Source organism: Rhipicephalus microplus, chromosome X (genome assembly GCF_043290135.1).
Source record: "Rhipicephalus microplus isolate Deutch F79 chromosome X, USDA_Rmic, whole genome shotgun sequence".
Classification (NCBI taxonomy): domain Eukaryota; kingdom Metazoa; phylum Arthropoda; class Arachnida; order Ixodida; family Ixodidae; genus Rhipicephalus; species Rhipicephalus microplus.
The window spans coordinates 145110417-145129362 of NC_134710.1; the positions used below are offsets into that span (position 1 = coordinate 145110417).

The window sequence follows — 18946 nt, forward strand, 5'->3', positions numbered from 1 at the left end:
AGATACAAATTGTTACTAGTTCGCTATAATTCTAGTATCAACACAAATCCAGTGCAGCATGTCAAAAATTTTTTTTGGCCCATCAACCTACTGGCCCCGACAACTGTGCCACTTGGCAAAACAGTCTCGTGAAGGCAGGAAGCAAAGGTAAATTTTACAGGTTGAGCAGAATACGTTCGTTCTGCTTTGCGTTTTTGTTTTTCGTAGCAGAGCTTGCAGTTCCTTTTCTTTTCAATATTTTTCGGCTGGTGCCCAACAGGATCTAGAGGGGAGAAGGGGGGTGAGAAAGGGGCACGTTCTTGAGAAACTTCATCGGATTGAAATATCTGTTGAATCAATCCTTCTCCGAATGCCAATTGGTCAAAGTTCCTGTTTCTGAATAGTTCTTCCACATTTGGATTCTCTTTCTGGTGCTCCTGAAACAAAATAAAATTGTGTACGCACGCAATGTCCACAGCATGAAAAAACGAGGTTTTCCACCAACGTACGCACTTTCTGAGTATGATGTACGTGGCAATTATTTGATCAGATTTGTTCACGCCGAGCATTCTGGTGTTGTACTCATGAACAAGAAGGGGCTTATTTATGGTATTCACAGCCCACTGGCCTTCCATTTTCTCTCTCCTTTTAGCAGCAACATGTTTATTTGCTGTGTGCATCGTGCTCATCAGACACACAGAACGTCGATCCTTCCATTGCATGAAAAGGATGTTGCCTTCCTGAATCCAGCCAACATCCCCACGCTGCACCCTTCGTTTCCACGTAGCATCCTTCAATTCTTTTGGGAAGCCCCGACGATCTTTGCGAGTGGTCCCACAGGCAAGTGTCTTGTGCTCAAGGAGGTGTTCGAATAATTTTGCCAACGTATAAAAGTTATCCATAAAAATTTTATATCCCTGATGGAGATACTCCAGCAAAGCCGAGTCACAACGTCAAACGCTAATCCATGGGGTCCTGGTACCTCATGTTTTCCAGTGTACACAAAAAAATTGTATAGCCGGTATTTGAATCTGCCAACACCCACAGCTTATATACAAATTTCGTCACTTTGTACCGAATGTGCTGCCTGATTCCTGACCTGGCTTTTGATTTCACCATGCAATCATCCACCGCAAGGTTGCGCTGTGGTTGAAACAAACTTCGTGACTGCAGATTTATGTGTCGCAGGAGCCATGACACCCTCCAAGTCTTCCCATCAGATGCTGCAGCCGCAAGATCTTCCGGGTCCCCTATGCTTAGGAAAGCTAACAGCGCAAAGAATCAGTCCCGTTTCATAATATTTGGTGGGAGAAGGCCTGACAATATTCCTGTTGTCCGCCAGTACATGTGGAGCCGTGGTATATCAACAACACCCATGTAGAGGATAAGTCCGATGAACCTCAGCATCTAAAGTGGCATTACCTCTTCTCAAGAGCCGACCCGGCGAGCGTAGGTTTGCCTGTCCAAAATATGCATCCAGGCGTACTTGTTTGTGTTATCACATAACGTCTGGAGCACTTCTGTCTAAAAAACAAAAGAAAAAAAAATCAAGCGCCCTAGAGAAGCGACGCACGTCACTCCGTAGCGCTGCTGCAAGATGGGCACCAGGATGTCTTGCGGGTGAAAACTTGATACGGCCTGCTGCATTCGGCAAAACATCCTTGCTGTACATTGCTGAGACCCTAAGCAAAGAAAGGATACCGTTGTCGTCAAATATCAAGTCTGTTTTTTCTTTATATGCAGCGCAAAGTCAAAAACGAAACTTACCTGGTAGTACTTGTCGAAGTCTGAGGCGTCTGGCTGAAGTGCTTGCAACAACAATTGGCTGCCGCAGCGCGCGGTGAGGAAGGGCGGCCATTCTCACATAAAATGAAACCGCATTTCGTTCAAAGTGCGCACGCGAGAGCGGCTCGGCGGGCGAAACGTAAACAAAAAGAAGTGAAAGTGGAAAGTTGGTTGCCCAAGCTTAGGCTAGATGGTGTTACGTGTCCGTAAAACGCGAGTTTTCAATTTTTGCAGGAGACCTTAAATCACCGGAACTCCATGTCTGATGGCCTATGGGTCTGTAGCGAAAGAGTTAAGAAGGATGCGCACACTTAAGAGTTCATTTTTCAGCAGTCGAGCTGCCCACATCAGAAAAGGCTGTGCTCTTCCTGCACTGGTTCCGTAATATTTTGTTTTGTTTTTTTCATGCTTATTAGAGGCACAACAAAGATAGGCTCTGTTAATATTCACGATTTTAGCAAAAACTTCTAATACTTTCAATACAACTTTTCAAATCAACAAATGGTTTTTAGTCGTCTTTTGAGATTCATTGTATCGAGATTTCACTGTATATAGATAGCTCAAAAGCCAGCTATACTGTCAATGTTTTAGGTAATGTTTATACACTCAATCCTGGATACACACGGGTAACTTATCATAATGAAATGTGGCTATCAGTAAACACTGCACGGCTCACACAGATTAGGAAAAACTATAGAACTTACAGACTTGCCCACAAAGTCAAAAGCCGCATGCACCATGCAACCAACCCACTTTCTCATGAAACACTTACTGAACTGGGACATATTTCATGTTACAGTAGTATGCTGAACTTTTGCTGCTAAACAACTGTGATGAACATCAAACTTGCAGGATGATAAATAAAGACGAACCTAGCTCAGTTTTTTTTTTGTACGAAATATACAACCCTTGAAATATACAATCGAAACACTTTATAAGAGACACTGATATAAAAGACAAATGGGTATAGAAGACACCAGTGTGCCTAAAGTAAAATACGGGTTGATAGGAAAACGCATACATGGTACTCTGCTTATAAGAGACATCTCATATAAAAGACAAGATTTCCTGCCCAGAGCATGGCTCTTATAAAGGTATTCAACTGTAAACTGTCTTGTTTGCTGAAACTGCTGAAACAGTGGTTTTTTAATGGCATTCAATATTCTTTTTTACACAAAATGACATTTTGGGGTTTTATATGTCAACATTATAGTACCATTCAGACGAATGCCTTAGTTGAGCCCTCTGACCTAATTTTGACTGCCTGTGGTTCCTTAAGGGGGGACGCGGCACTTCGGGACCGAAAATCAGCCAAAAAATCGAGTTTTCGCGGACCTTCTTTTCGCGTTCCCGACATCATTGCGCACCTATTTACAAAATTTTATAGCCGAATACCATCAACTTTTATCGTTATTCAACTCTAAAAAACCGAAAACGGGCGTCCTGCCCTTTAAATTGAGGGCGAATAGCGCAGGTTTCGGCTCTACGATACGCGGGAACTACGCGCTCGATCGGCGCCATTTTAGTCTTGTTTGAAAGAACGCGTTTTCAGCTGTTTTTTTTTATTCAGTAAGCAACATTGAGCGTTTCCCCGGCTCGAAAAACGGGGCCTCAAAGACGAAGAGCCGCGCTCACTGCCATTGGCTAAACGGCGCACGTGACTGAAATGGCGCTTTCCGGTTGGCTGGAAGCTCGCGGCTTGCGCCTGCATACGCGACCCGACGCCATTTTGAAAGGGTTACCGCTGTGACGCCTCGAAATCGGCAGAGCACTCTGAAGCTTCTGATCGTATCGCCATGCCTGGAAACGCAAAAAAGTATCGGACCGTGCACGCATTTGGTCGCAGGAAACGCAAAGGTCGTGGGAGAAAGTCTACGAAGTCATCAGAGCCCTTGGTTGACTCCGACGAACGATGTGTCGACGCTCTGCGGCCGTTCAGCGATGGTGCGACCGAGCGCGTTGCCTCCGACGACGATGACGGTGAAGCGAACTCCGGACGACTACGAATCGACGCCAAGGTGGTGACAAACGCCGAAGTTGAAGAAAATCATGCCCGGGAGAAAGCGACGCTCGACCGGCTTTCATCGGCGCCAGCAACTGCACGGAAAATTGACTTTTTCACCGCGAGTTGTAGCGAGGCAACCGCACAGGACTCGGACCACGCTGCTCCTTGTCTGCTTATGCATCTAGATATCCTAAACGCGATAATGGGTGCCTTGTGTTGCAAAGCCTGCCACGGACCGGCTACGATCGTCAGAGGGGATCGGGACTACGGACTTGCCGTGAAAGTGCTAGTGCAGTGTGAAAGGTGCGGCGAGATCGCGAATGAATGGACTTCGCCCCGCGCGAACGGCACGAAAACGTGCAATCCGTTTGAAGTAAATCTTCTCGCTTCGAGGGCGATGGTGGCTACCGGCAACGGCCAAACGAAAATGAACGATATTTTCGCAACAATGGGCATCTCACACCGCGGTATGCACCACAAGACGTTTCAGCGGCATTTGAAGAACACGCTGGCACCCGCTGCAACGCGAGCGGCTGAGTCCGCTATGAGCGAATGTGCAGAAAAGGTTAGAACAATTTATGATGACTTGTGCTTCGGCCACCGGGCAATATTGCCATTAGCTACGACGGCACGTGGAAGACGCGAGGCCATTCTTCCTACATCGGCGTGGGCACAGTTATCGAATTATTTAGTGGCTACGTGTTGGACTACGTCGTTCTTTCCAACTTTTGCCTAGGCTGCGAGGTGGGCCCAAAGCCTAGTAGTGAGGGCTATCAAGAATGGAAGGCTAACCACAAATGCCAAAAAAATACGAACAGCAAAGCGGGGCAAATGGAAGTGGAGGCGGCTCTAATTCTATTTCAGAGGTCGCTTGAACGCCATGGCCTGCGCTACACAACTATGCTGTCTGATGGAGACTCTAGGACATTTTGCGCCATACAAGACGCCAAGGTGTATGGTTACATTGAAGTGCAGAAGGAAGACTGTATTAATCATGTACAGAAACGGATGGGCACCGCATTGAGAAACCTGGTGCAGAAACAAAAGTGCGATGGGAAAAGAGGCCTTGGTGGGAAAGGCAGGCTCACAGGTGAGCTGATCACCAGGCTGAGCACATATTATGGCCGGGCTCTGAAATCGCATGAAGGTGACGTGGGCGAGATGCAAAAGGCTGTGATGGCCACATACCGCCACGTCACCTCCACTGATGAATGCTCGGACCACAGTCTGTGCCCAGCTGGTGAAACTTCATGGTGTCGGCACAATGCCGCAAAAGAAAAGGGTGAGCCCGACCCCAGGCATGCCTACAATCTACCGAAAGACGTGGCAGAGGCATTACTACCGGTTTATACCCGGCTTTCGGAAAGAGCCCTGCTTCAGAGGTGCGAACGCGGCAAAACGCAGAACTCCAACGAGAGCCTACATTCGGTAATCTGGAGTTTGGCCCCCAAGGAGCACCATGCGTCCCTGTTCGCTGTTGAAGCAGCTGTTGCAGAAGCAGTGCTGCGCTTTAACACGGGCAATTTGAATTCTGCAACGGCAATCTTAGGTGAAATGGACATGAATGCGACAAGTACTGGTGCCAGGAGAGCGAGAGAAAAAGACCACCGTCGCAGCATTGTCTCCAACAAGAAAAGAACAGCCTCATTGGAACTCCGGAAGCTAGTGAAGAGGAGGCATGAGCACAGAATGCATTCAGACTATGCTTCTGGTGCGTTTTGAGGTTGTCTTGTTGCATCTTCTGCAATAAAAATGTGTGCCCACGTTTTTTCTCGATTTCTCAAAACGACAATTTTCATGTGCTTCCCATTATGCCGGAGCAATATCTCTTGTTCTATCTGGGTTATCATTGCGATTTCTTTTTTGTTTCGAAGATAAATGCAGGGGATGTGTCGTAAAGTAAGTTTTATTGTAATAATTTTTGGAGAAAATTCTCTAAATGGATCTTTTGTTTCAAGTGTAGATGGGGAAATTTTTCATGTCATATTCAACATCCCACAACTTTGCTTCGAAATAGCCCAGAACAATGATTTATACTTTATTGCACACTGTGAACATACCGAATTGGTTCTATAGGTTGCACATCAATATCCAAGTTACAGTTAATTAGCTAATTAGGCCTCAATTGAAAAAGTCGCAGTTCATTATATCTTTAAAACTAATTGTCACAGCAAAAAAAGAATTAGATTTTTGAAATCAGCAGTAAAATCTACATAGGCTCTCCAAATTTGACTGAGGTACTCGCAAAAATAAAAGAGTTTTTGGAAGGTGTAGCATCCCCCCTTAACAGACAGCACATTAACTCTAAGTACTTCGGTGTTCTTGCATTTTGATCTCGTATAAGGTGGCCATTGTGGCGGGGCACTGAAACTGCATTCTCAAGCTTAGCAGTGCAACACCTTGACCACTAAGCTACTTTGGTGCATAGTGAATATTTCTGCCAGTGAAGGTAACTGCAGACCCATCAGCAAAAGAAGCAGCAGTGTTATGCGATGCAGCTCATCGATAGTGTTAGTGAACAGGAGTAGGCTGAATACAGATACATTGAGTGCATAGCTTCAGCATGCAGATTTCTGAGACATGCTAGGAAATAGAGGAAAGTGAGTTTGATATATCCAGGATTGAGTGTATTTAACAGGTCACTTCCAATGACAGTGCAGTAATTTTGTCTACCACCTCCTAATACCCACCCACCCCCCTTTTTTACATTCAGTTCCTGTGATGTGTGACTGTTACTTAGTAGCAATTTTTTTCATGGATTTTATATCGCTAACATGCTGCAGTCTGCCCTCTCCCTTGTATCCTCCCAAATTGGCTTTCGATACTTTCAAAACTAACAAATTAACATATTTAGGCAAACCTTTTAACATGTGTTTCAACCAACACAATACACCCAAAATTTGCTGCAGCTTACGTGGCCATGAAACGTTTCTTTGTTTCAAGTCTCCCTCCCTTAGATAAAATTGTTTTCCTAAAAAAGAAAAGGAAACATAACAAACCATTTATCATATAGCTCAAAACTTTGTACCAAATTAGCAATAATCAGCGTTATTCAATAAATCAAACAACGCACATGCTTACATGCATGATATGAAAGGAAAACGTATGCTTTGCATACGTTCCGCACGTTTACAGTCACCATCAGAACCTTCCTAGTACTACCGTATTTACTCACGTAATACTCGCATAATTCTCGTACCCCCCATATCGACCAACAAAAATAAGATTTATTTCTTTCCTCGAGTAATTATTGCACCCCCGAAAACTGCCGCAATAATGTCATCTGCTCATTCCAGCCACTGATGATGGTAGCATGCGCCATCTGTTAAGCATCAAGCGTACTATTATTGCATGGAGATTCAATGAAATCCAAGCCAAGCCAAAGAGCGGCAACTGCGCGTCGCGGCGTGTTTTGTATGTTGTGTCAGTAATCTTGTCACGTTATGGGGCGATACTGAAGCTACATGGCTGCTTTCCAAGTTGAAAGCGATAGATCATGCACTAAACAACAGCAACAGGGCCACTGGTAGGCCCTTCGGAGTCTACGAGTTTTGTGTTTGCTACTGGTGACGGCAGCTGAAAGCCACCAAAACTCGTTTGGCCTGCCGTGTGCCTAAAACTGGGATTGATGGTAAACTTTATTTCTTCAGAAGGAAACTGCGGACGGTTTGGTAAATAGCCATCAGCCCAATACTGACGCCCTATACTTATATTTTGAGGGCTCCTGTTGAGCGTCAAATGCTACCGCTATGCCCGCAACAGCCACAAGCTTTGCATATGGTATTCTAATTCTCGACTATTTGCTTGCACTTTTAGTGTCTCAAATAAACTTTGCCTTGTGTGGAACCTGTGCTTTTATTGTTGAGGTAAGTTTTAATTAGTACTTCTCAAAGCTTGCTGTTAGTTGCTGGTGTGAGAATCCAGATTTGCGGCCACTTCGTTTTCTTTTTCGCTCTGTACGTTTTCGTAGAGATTTTTCCCCTCGTAATTCTTGCACACTCCAACTTTGCATTGGTTTTCCGCCAAAAAAAGTGCGATGATTATGCGAGTAAATACGGTATTAACTACACTCAAACCTCATTATAACATTCACATCTGCTCCCAAATAACTTCACTACAGTAGATTCACGATAATTCAAACTATGATAATGCATACTTTCAGTTAATTCAAATAAAACTAAATTTTTTGGTTGGCCCTCTCTTCTTTCAGTGTATTTATAATCCCCTTAATTCAAACTCCATAATATGGTTAATTCATACTTTTCGCAGTTCCATACCAGAAAATGTCTGCTGCTTTCCCACTACTATTTAAAAATTTGTGCTTTATATAATATTAAGTCTAAAAATGAAAAAATTTAGCACCTCAGGCCTTCAAGAAAAAAGGCTTTGCTAGTAAACAAATGTTAAAAACAAAGCACATGCATGGTAAACCATGATGCTTCTCAACTGTTATAGAGAGCTTTGTGCTGAAGGCATATATAGCAAAGAAGCAGTTGGCGATTCACCATTTTTTTTTAAGTTCTGATCAGTACTAAATGGTTAATCAAGTTGTGCACCTTACACCTTTCCTTTCTGTTCATTGCATGCAGTTAGGGTTTTAAAATGCTTAAAAAGTTTTCAAATCTGATAAAATCAATGCCTAATCATAATGTGTGGTGTAATCTCACTCACAGTCATATATCTGAGAACTTCTCATAATTCAAACTTCTTGATAATTCAAACAAAATTCAGAGGTCCCTTTGAGTTTAAATTAACGAGAAAAAACTATATATCCAAACATTCGTTACAAACATTTATCTGTAAAACTCAGGGTTTGTACAGGTTTCCAAAGCGAAAATTCAAGGATATTCAAGGACTTCCTAGGACCCGTCACAGGTTTTTTAAAGACTAAAAGCGGCACGCAATGCTGAAATTTTCTTACTTTAAGGTTTTTAAAATTGACTCATATTTATTGCACTTATGACGTACATGCATATTGCAATTATAACGAACATGCCTATATAACGCAATTATAACGAACATCACTAACTTCACTGCTTGCATAATAGGGAAGGAGCATGCACTGAAAAGCATTAAGAGTCTCTCTCTTCGTTTCTTTGTGGTTTGACACAGTAAAAATATTCCCTACACAGTTTTGGAAAATGAAACCTTATCAACTCACGCAAAATTACTGTTTCGGAAATGGGGAGTTTGTCAAGTCGATGCTGATCCATACTTGCAGGGTAGGGTTTTCCAACTACATTAAAAAATGCGAGTCTCAAAGGGGGGGGGGGGGGGGGTGTGAACATACTTGTATCTCTCAAATTTTCGCAACATCAAAACAACAAGCAAAAATCTATCTCTGTTAAAAGAACTCGTGTATGTATTTGTGAGAAACATGTGAATGGACAGGACAGTGCAGCCAACTGCTGGGAAAGCGCAGGGCTCGCAGAAACCCCGGATTGTATTTGGCTGCATTTTTGTCAATGCGGCCAGATCACGGATAGACTTCAATTTTCGGGAAATTTTTGTGACAACCGTACGAACGTAAAAACTGGCCGAAATCTGGGGGACTTGCAGGTATGCTGATCTACAACATAAAAGAGGCCACAATGTCAATTAGGAGTGCTCAGGAAATTTTCAAGGATTTTCAAATGTGTGAAAAAATTCAACTTTCAAGGGCCTTGAAAATGCATTGTTTAAATTCAAGGGTTTTCAAGGTTTTCAAAGACCTGTACACACCCTGAACGCAGTATCTGTGACAAAACTTTACTTTGTTACAGCCAATAATTCGTTCTATCCATGTTCGTTAAATCGAGGTTTGAGTGTACATATAACTAGGGCTGGACCTCACACCTGCAGCCACTTGCCGCAGCTAATACACTGAAGTGTGTACCCTCAATATAAAATCATGCGCAGACATTAACAGCAAAGCAGGAGGGACTGAAAAAAAGAGGGAGAGAGAGAATGTGACTCACCGACTGCGGGATCGTGAGGAACTGGCAGAGAAGCTGCCACTTCGTGACTTCTTCTGCTTGCTGCAACAAGAGCAAGCCCAAATGGTTAATTAAATGCCACACCCACTGCCTCATGCATCAGAGAACACTGCGGGACTTTTCAGCTAAAATACATTACCTTCAATACTGAACCTGGCCAACACACTTCTTATTCATATGTTTATCTTGGTTTAATGTTGCTGAAGCCCAGTCCTAGCAAAACATATGTTGATACACACCTGCACAGCACAGAGTCCTCTTTGATACATTGTTCTTCCTGCAGCGTAACCACATGAGCAAGTACTTTTTCTTTTTTTCTTTTCTCAAAACAAGCCAAATCAATATTAAGCTAAACTGAGAAAAATGCAGCTGCTTGCTGATGACACTATGGCTGCGCCTTCTCTAGCAATTTTTGTGTCAGTGCACTCATGTCACTATTGCCGCAAAGCAATGTTTCAGTTATTTCGTATATAGCTCACAATCACCGGTATTCAGGACAATGTTGCAGTTAATTCATATAAAGCTCACTATCGCCAGCATTCAGTACTTGACTCTTTTAGACACATCATGCAGTAATTGGCCCATTTTGATTTGGCTGTGCCAAAAAAAGAGAAAAGCCTCAATAGCAGTGCATTATTTATATCAATACTTTTGTGACAAGATTACCATCATCTATAGATACTTTCGTCAGTACAGTCATTTGCTGCATGGATGTAATGGCAATTAATAGCTTTGTAGAGCTAGTGGTTCTTGTTAACCCCAGTAAAAAAAAAGTGAATGGGATGTCCCTTGTCACCTTTGTTATTTTTGCTGTATCTACAGGGACTAGAAGCCAAATTAGAGGGGAGTCGACTCGGATTCAGCCTCTTTTTTGCCAAGCAAGGAAAACACATAGAACAGTCATTACCAGCATTGATGTATGCAGATAATATAGTATTAATAGCCAATAACAAGGAAGATCTGCAGGGATTGATAGACATCTGTGGTAATGAGGGAGATAGGTTAATTTGAAGTTCAGCTGGGAAAAATCGGCAATCATGTTTTTTAATGATAACAAAGGCAATGAGCATAAGATACAGAAGTCACGCTATAAATAGTGAATAAATACAAATATTTGGGTGTATGGATAAATAACGGGCCTGAGTATCTAAGGGAGCACGAAAGATATGTAATGACTAAGAGCACCAGGAATGCAGCTTTAGTGAAAAATAGGGCACCGTGGAACTACAATAGGTATGACGTGAGAGGTATTTGGAAAGGTGTCATGGCCCCGGGTTTGATGTTCGGCAATGCGGTCTTGTGCATGAAATCAGAAGTTCGAACAAGATTGAAAATTAAACGACGTGGCATAGGTACACGTGCTTTGGGAGCACACGGGAACACCCCAAATCAGGGGATACAGGGCAGCGAAGCTAGCAGCAAGATAGAATTTGAGGAGCAACCGAGAAAAATGGGAGAGGAGCGTTGGGCTAGGAAAATTTTCAGCTACTTGTACATGAAGAATGTTGATACTAAAAGCAGGAAGCGAACTCGAAAACTGTCAAGCAAGTATTTACACAACAGCAGAATACCAAGCCAAAAGGAAACATTGGTTAAGAAGAAGGTGAAGAAAACAGAGCGGTACATGTGGAAGATGGGAATGCTTACGAAATCATCACTGGAGACATACCAAACTTTCAAGTAAGAAATTACAAAAGAAAAATTTACGACAACTCTCGGGGTAGTTCTCTGCTCTTTGAGGTTAGAACGGGAGTATTGCGGACCAAGACGTACCGAGCAAAATACAAAGGCACAGACACGGTATGTAGTGCATGTGGAGAGGAGGAGGAAACGGCTGAAAATTTGATAATGCTCTGTAAAGGGCTCCGCGCTTTAGTCGAAGATAATGACGCCGAATTTTTCAAAGCATTGGGGTTTAAAGACAGTGAAAGCAAGATAGACTTTAAACGAGTAGAAATAACCAGGAGGAGGCTGATTGGTGGCTACAATCGAGGCGCGAGTGAAATTCAATTTTTAAACACACAGTGATAGTACTTAACTTTACGGCTAGGTGGCGTGAGCCACCACCCAATCTAAAGTAAAGGGCACAGCCGGATACATCCATTCATCCATCAGGGGCCTTTAAATTTTGATCAAGTCCTCGGAGCTCGCAACTCTTTAGCATGGCTGTTAAACAATGTTCAGACTTTTATTGCATAATTATTTTGTCATATATTCACTTGATTTAACAGTGTTTTGATTGTCAAGGGCACTGGCTATCATACCAAAATAAAATTAACAGATACATTAAAAAACTTCCTTTTTTCAAGAACCAAGGTGGGGAATGGGTCAATTATGGGAGTGGGTTCATTATGCGAGTAAATACGGTACAATGAAACCCCGCTAATACATACCTGCCAGGGATGGCAGCATAAGTACGCATTAAATGTACCCTACGCATTAACCACCAGTTACAAATTTGCATCCCCTGACATGCGCAATCGCCGCCAACAAAAGTAGAAACGGAGTGCCGCAGGTAATATTGCCTAAAGTGCCCACCGCAAAGCCATTTCTTTCTTTTTGCCAAGGTACAAAATGTTTCCAACTCTCAAAGGACCGCCCGATAGCACGCAATTCAGATGCCAATGAGCGTTTCGAAACCACTACGGGATCCGCGATATGCAGCGTGGTACAGCGACAGAACTATGGACAACTTTCCTTCCTGCGTGGACAGAACGGACACAATTGACTGTCCGTGATACAGTTGTTCCGCGGCCTGCTTCTAAGCAAAAACTGACGCAGTTTTCTTTTTCTAAAATGTGGTACAGTCGCAAAGAGCCAAATTGTTTCCTGCATAGCCAGTTGCGTGCAGCGCTTCGTTCACTCTGCGCACACCGTGACTGCTGATTCGCTTGCCGCACAGATTTGGCGAGTAGCCTGCTGGGTTAACGCGGCGCCGAAGAGCTTTCCGCAAACAATGTGTTTTGCGCGATGCTCTAGCAGTCCTGGTAGCGGATGGAGGTGCATTTCGGCTGTCACTAAATAAAAGTGTGCAGCAGGGTAACAACAGCGCTACACCCGCTGTACAGTGCGCGTGTTGGCAAAATACAGCAAGGTTTCTCGGTGCCCGCGATCTGTTAACGTTCTCCCCACACCGGAACTGGGAAACACGTATAAAACATTTTATTTATTTTAAAGTTTTCATCTCCCGGTTCGGTTCCTGCAAGGCAGCTTCACCATCAGGCACAGCGCTTGACATTTTAAGTCAGGTGCACAAAAAATTGTCACGTCATGTGAATGCGCGCGTGTTGGGGTAAAATAAAATGGAAGAAAGCGCGACCAGCGCACCTTCTCGACTGCCTGTCTAGCGGTGCACCGCCGACTGGTGTTATTTGTAGTTGTGCTGTGCGCTGTCCATTTTGATGCCACGCTTCGTGGTCACATCGACAGTGATCAAGCGCCGAGATACCTCTGTTGTATGGGAAAGGATGCGAGTGTGATTTCGTTGCTTTCCCGATCACCGAATCCCTGTTTCACGACGCCACCTACTCCTTGTGCCGTCAACGGCTGTGATTCCAAGACCAGAAGTCACGTTAGTATGCACAGTTTTCGGAATGACCCAGCGGTGAGACAAGTGTGGGTAGATTTTGTGTGTTGCGATTGCAGCTGTGATTGGACGCTGGCTAGGCGAAGCCAGATTTGCTTGCTGCATTTCGGCCCCGACTGCTACCTGATCGGGAACCATCGGTACCTTCTTGAGTACAGCATCGCGCTGCCAAAGAAGCGATATCTGGAGCTAAAAGCTGTGCCCACGCTCTACGCTGCTTCAGCACAACATCGCGATGCAAATCCAGCATCAGAGCCAACACGCAAGCGTCTCTGTTTCCAGCAGATGATGGGAGCTACATTGGTACGTCACGATTTTTTGCGAATGTCTCAGTCCCCACGTCACTGAGGCATACGTCAGCCTGACTTGATACGTCGCTGTGAAGCCACTCTTTCAAAATCGAAACCGAAAGTGGGTTTAGAAAAAGCGATATTAAAAATATATTCGATGTGTTTCGAGGCACCAGAATCCTCTTTCCTGGGTCCTCGATACCAGTGCTTTTACCTACAGCAGAAATCCGAAAATTTTCAAAGTTGGTGTCAGTACTCCTTTAAAATTTCCTGCAAATCATGCAAATCATGCCGGCCAGTGGCCCAAATGATGCCAACAACGCTCATTATGTGTAATGGGTGTTACAGCAACATATGTGTGCTGAAATCCAAAACTTTCAGCAGTTTGAGAATTGGTGCATCACAGTAAGTAAAATAATTACCTTTGTGGAGGGCTGGGTGCTTTCTTCCGGGACTTGCGGGATGGACTTAAGGGAGTAGTGCTAGGAGGAGGTGAGGGATTGTGCTGTTTTCGACGATCCAGTATAGGAGATTTTGCACCACCTGTGCCACCACTGGTTCCACCGCTTGCACCACCACCCTGCTTGCCTGGCCCTTGGCTGCAGGCACAAAGAAACATTTAAATCTGGAATATCTGTCACCCACAAGAAACTTAACTTGGCTTCTTACGCAAGCTGTTTACTCTTTTCATACTACACCCATAGGGTATCTATAGGCCGCTATCGATGGTCTGAATTGCCCCTTTTAAGACAATCCGTGCCATTAATAGATACACTACGCCATCCGTTGTGAAACAACAATATAAACTAAAACTAACAATGTCGCATCTTACAAGACCACAAGTTCATTATGTCCAAAAATTTGTTATAAAGGTTATTCTTAACACTGTACGGTAGAATCTGGATGATACAAATTCGAAGGGGGCGCGCAAAATATTCGTATCATCCTGAATTTGTATGAACCAAAAACAAGATAAAGCTGATCATGAAAATGAACAAGAACTCTATTGGAATCCACTACTTCTTGTTGCGAAAAAAGTCCATGATGTCCTTTTAAACTTTCCTGCTTTCACTTCACCGCCTCTCAATAAAGTGCTGTGGTTTTTGCTAGTATGATTCACTGAATTTGTACAGTCGAATCTCGATAATTCGAACTCAAAGGGGCACGAAAATTTGTTCAAATTAAAAGAAGTTCGAATTAATGAAAGCTAATATTGGGATCCACTACTACTTGTTGCAAAAAAAGTCCATGATGTCTTTTTAAACTTTCCTGCTTTTATCGCCTCTCAATAAAGTGCTGCGTTTTTTGCTAGTATGATTCACTGAATTTGTACAGTCGAATCTTGATAATTTGAACTCGAAGGGGCCCGAAAATTCGCGAAAACAGTTTCGCGCGCATCTAGCCGTCACCGCCGCCAACGAAATATTCACAATCTCCACAGCTGAATACCAGGACGCCCAAAGCGGCAAGTTGGCTGCCAGGTGGTCAACAGCTATGGGCAAGTGCTCCACGAGGCGGCACCTAATGCGCAGATTTAGGCCCAAGCTAAGCGGTCACACTTTTGACGTTTTGTTGAGCAGCAGAAAAAAGCATGCAAGGCCACCCGCCCACCATCCTGACCACACACACACACCGAGAGCGAGCAAGACGCGCACACGCGACACACATGCCAGAGAGGACAGCATATTTGCGAGAGAAGGGCAAGGAGTTGCGATAGAGTGAAGAGAGGGAATACGGCGGAAAAGCGACCTTGAAATCCAAAACACGCAGGAAGGAGGAAGGTTGGGTAGCTTGCTTGAAAGGTCCGCGAAACGCGCGCGTAGAAAAACTTGAAAAAGGGCCTGCGCGCAGTGAGGTCCAAGCACGGCCGCTTGGATCGGTGGGCGTGGCAGTGTTCAAAGAATCACCGGCCGTGGTCAAAGAATTGTTTTGCTGCGCCGGTGAGTTTGCGTAGCCTCACCGACTTCCATATTTCGCGATTCGTTCCCCACAAATCAACGGCTGTTTTTACGCTTCCGCACACGTGCGGAGTGCATGCTGAGCAGAGTGCAAAGTGAGCAAGAACAGGTCCTAAACACGAAACAAATTGCGAATGATCCGAGTGGGTGGGGTAGTATACGCGCGTGCACTAGAACGATACGATAAAACAAGACGCAGAAGATCCGATACAGACGATGTTGGCAAATGGTCAGGTCACTCTAGGCCGGCAACGCAAACACAGTACCAACAATTAAAAACAGGAGAGATGGCCGACCGGTCTTCGAAAGATCGGTGGCAGTGTGAAAACACGGGCCGCGTCTGGTGATGCGGGGTGCTCAGACTAGCCGATACCTCACCGATACCTGATTAGTGGTCGAAAGTAGTTTCCCGGGAAGTCGACAGAGCGCCGACTCCGTTCGCTGTAATCAATCGGCGGCGCTCGGCGACGTTTGTTGTAAGTGCAATTCTGTGTCATTGAAGCAATGTATACTTTCCACGGTCATGCGGACATTGTTCGTTTTAAGCAAAAGTTCGCCTTAAGTAGGGCCGTTATACAGTCAACTGCCGATTTTTCGCACACTCGAATTTTCAGACATGCTCGATGATTCGGACATCTTCGCAGCCCTGCCACGAGCCCCATAGAATCAATGTATAAGGAAGTCTGAAATTTCGGACGCTTGAACCTCCCGGAGTCCAATTTGCCGGACTTTTTGACGGAACGGAAGGTGGGAAACCGCCACTGACCTCCAGTGGAAACCACCACAACTGCATCACACACGATTACGATCGCATAAATGAGCGCGCCGGTCTACTGTGGCGGCATCTGTTGCTTGGACTCGTTGATCGTTAGCGGAGAAACACACACGACCTCCGAGATTCCCAACACTGGCCGTGTTAATCGTGCAAGGGTGCTTCACTGACAATCGAAACTATCCACCCGAAAATTTTTTTGCGCCAATAAAGTTCCTTTCGCTTTAGCGCTTGTGCTCGTGCGTGCCACTTTGGCTTCCCGCGCAGCGCTTTCGCGAAGAGTTTCACCACTTCGAACTAGAACTAACCGTCACACACCGATTTGGTCTGGCCACGCTGGCTATCTTGAATGTTTACCAGCGCCACCTCCGGAGTGCCTGAGGCACCGTCGCCTGCTGTCGGCCGTTTTGTTTACGCAGCCCACATGGTGTTTGGCTAGCCTAGTGCGTGGTTGTGCGATCGTGTGAAGTGTGCTCTGCAACGCTAAGCCTAGGTGCTTCAACGCTCTTCAGCAAACTCCTTTGTTCACATCGTGAGGATTTCGCTTGCCTGCGATGGCGCCCACTTCGCCTTCGTCGTCTTCGCCGATGGCATCGAAGCGCGGAATGCTTGCGGACGCAAAGCAGGCAGTAACACAAGACATGCTTCGCAACTGCTTTCTCCACGCGGGCTTCGTACTCGACACAGAGGCAGCAGACTTGCCTGAAGAAAACGACAGCGTGACTGACTTGTGCCCTCTCATGGACTATATTATCAACGACCGCCGCTCTGCTGGTGCTTCCATGCCCAGGGAAATAACTTTTGAGCGGTTCATCGACGCTGACAACGAGCTCGACTTCTGCGCAGAGCTAACCGACGACCAAATAGTGAGTCAGGTAATGGCGAATTCAGACGACTCCGATGTCGAAAATGAGGAACCAACGCCTGCGCCACTTACGACCACCGAATTGATGCAAGCATTGATGACGCTGTCATCGGTGTACAATGATGACATGACCCTTGCTCAGATCGAGGCGAATGTGATCACATGCAAGTGGAACGCCGTTAAAACAAGGATCAACAAGTTTTTCAAGCCACTGCAGCTCTAACACCGGCTGCCCTGACGGCACCCGCTGTCGGCTGCATGCATTTTTTTTTAACAGCTCTTTTGAGAGCCACCCCACTAATGCTTTGGCAGAGTTCCGAAAGTCTGGTACTTTGACCTTGACCCTCTTGATCCGAGAAATATGAATGAAATGGTGCGTTTTTTGCTAGCATTGAGAAATATTAGCAAAATGGTGTGTTTTTTTTTGCTTGCATTGAAAATTATCAGTAAAATAATGCGTTTTTTTTTTGCTTGCATTAATTTTTTCAGACTGCCCGAATTTTCGGACGGTTTTTCGCTCCCTAGAGGGTCTGAGAAATCGGCAGTTGACTGTTTGTGGGCTCGACTGTACATCGGTGAAACTGGCGATTTCAAGAAAAGAATTACACAACACAAATATGACGCCACGAAACGACGCGTCACCTCGACTGGCCTCGCTGAACACGTGGAATCTACTGACCACCAAATAGACTTGTAAAACGAGTGTGTTCTGGACAAAGAAAAACCCGCATCGACCACTGGAAGGACTCGAGTAAATGCGTCACGGAATGGTGGGGGTATCGCGGAAAACGTTGCGTAATTGGGTAACGTTTGGGAATGTTTAATTGTTATTTTGTCTTTATGTTCATATTTATTAAATGAAGAAGAAACGTTGCCTTCAATGAGTGGTGGGACACTGATGTTGAGTTGTGCCCCACTACTGGTTTACAGTATTGTTGCTTCCATCGCATCTACTCGAGTCAAGCAAAGTAACAAGTCATGTGAAAGCCAAGTAAAGACGCCCTTGACTGAATTCCGAACACCCGATACAGTGTCTACATATACGGAGTGGTTAGTGAATGGTTGTGCAGAGCAAGCAGTCGGTTTTTGCTAGCCAACTCTGCCTGCGTCGGCCTTGTGAGGTGAGAGAGAGAAGGGGGGGGGGGGGGAGCGACAGTTGGCACGGGACGCGAGCATGCGCAGTGGGGGTGCAGACACCACAGCCAATGCTGGATTTTCGAAGAGGCACAGTAGAACCCTGATTATACAACTTTTAAGGGACCCCGCAAGATCGTCGTATAACCCGGGCGTCGTATAATCTAGAAACTAAGATTATAGACTGTGACACTCCGCCTTGCCCGAAAAAAGGGTACAGACTGCCTGAATAAGCCCACAGCACGAGCTTCTGCCTCTGCAATGAGAGATTAAATTATTTTCCCTGTGGTAGCTAATCACAGCAATAATCAGTTGAAGGAGGTCCAAGCGAATCTCTATTCTCAGTCTTAAAAATAATGAAATCTAATGCGCATCTTTCTTCCGATAAATAGAGTCAGAAAATTGCCTATGTGTGAAAATGAAACCGAAGCCATGTTGCCTAAGCCTCGCATCAGAAGAGTCAGGCGCAATGTCATCGCTATCGCATAATGGCGACAGACAATGAGTTTATGTACGATGCATTCGTGCACGACTGAGCTGTGCGCGATGTAATTTGTCGCCTCGTGAAGTGCATCTAGTGGTGTCTCGCAGTTGTTA

The 18946-nt window shown here is 44.9% G+C and overlaps 1 protein-coding gene across 15 annotated transcripts in view; it reads right to left on the bottom strand.

Annotated features, from left to right (window-relative positions):
* Positions 1-18946, bottom strand: part of LOC119177004 (uncharacterized) — a 282220-nt gene that overhangs the window by 29975 nt on the left and 233299 nt on the right. For 14 of the 15 annotated variants that reach the window (XM_075877943.1, XM_037428340.2, XM_075877938.1 and 11 more), the window contains 3 exons: positions 14043-14219; positions 9727-9786; positions 6684-6740 (listed from right to left, as the gene is read on the bottom strand). In XM_075877943.1, coding sequence (XP_075734058.1) covers positions 6684-6740; positions 9727-9786; positions 14043-14219 — 294 coding nt within the window. The remainder of the gene's footprint in view (positions 1-6683; positions 6741-9726; positions 9787-14042; positions 14220-18946) is intronic. The other variant, XM_037428344.2, reaches the window with a different exon arrangement.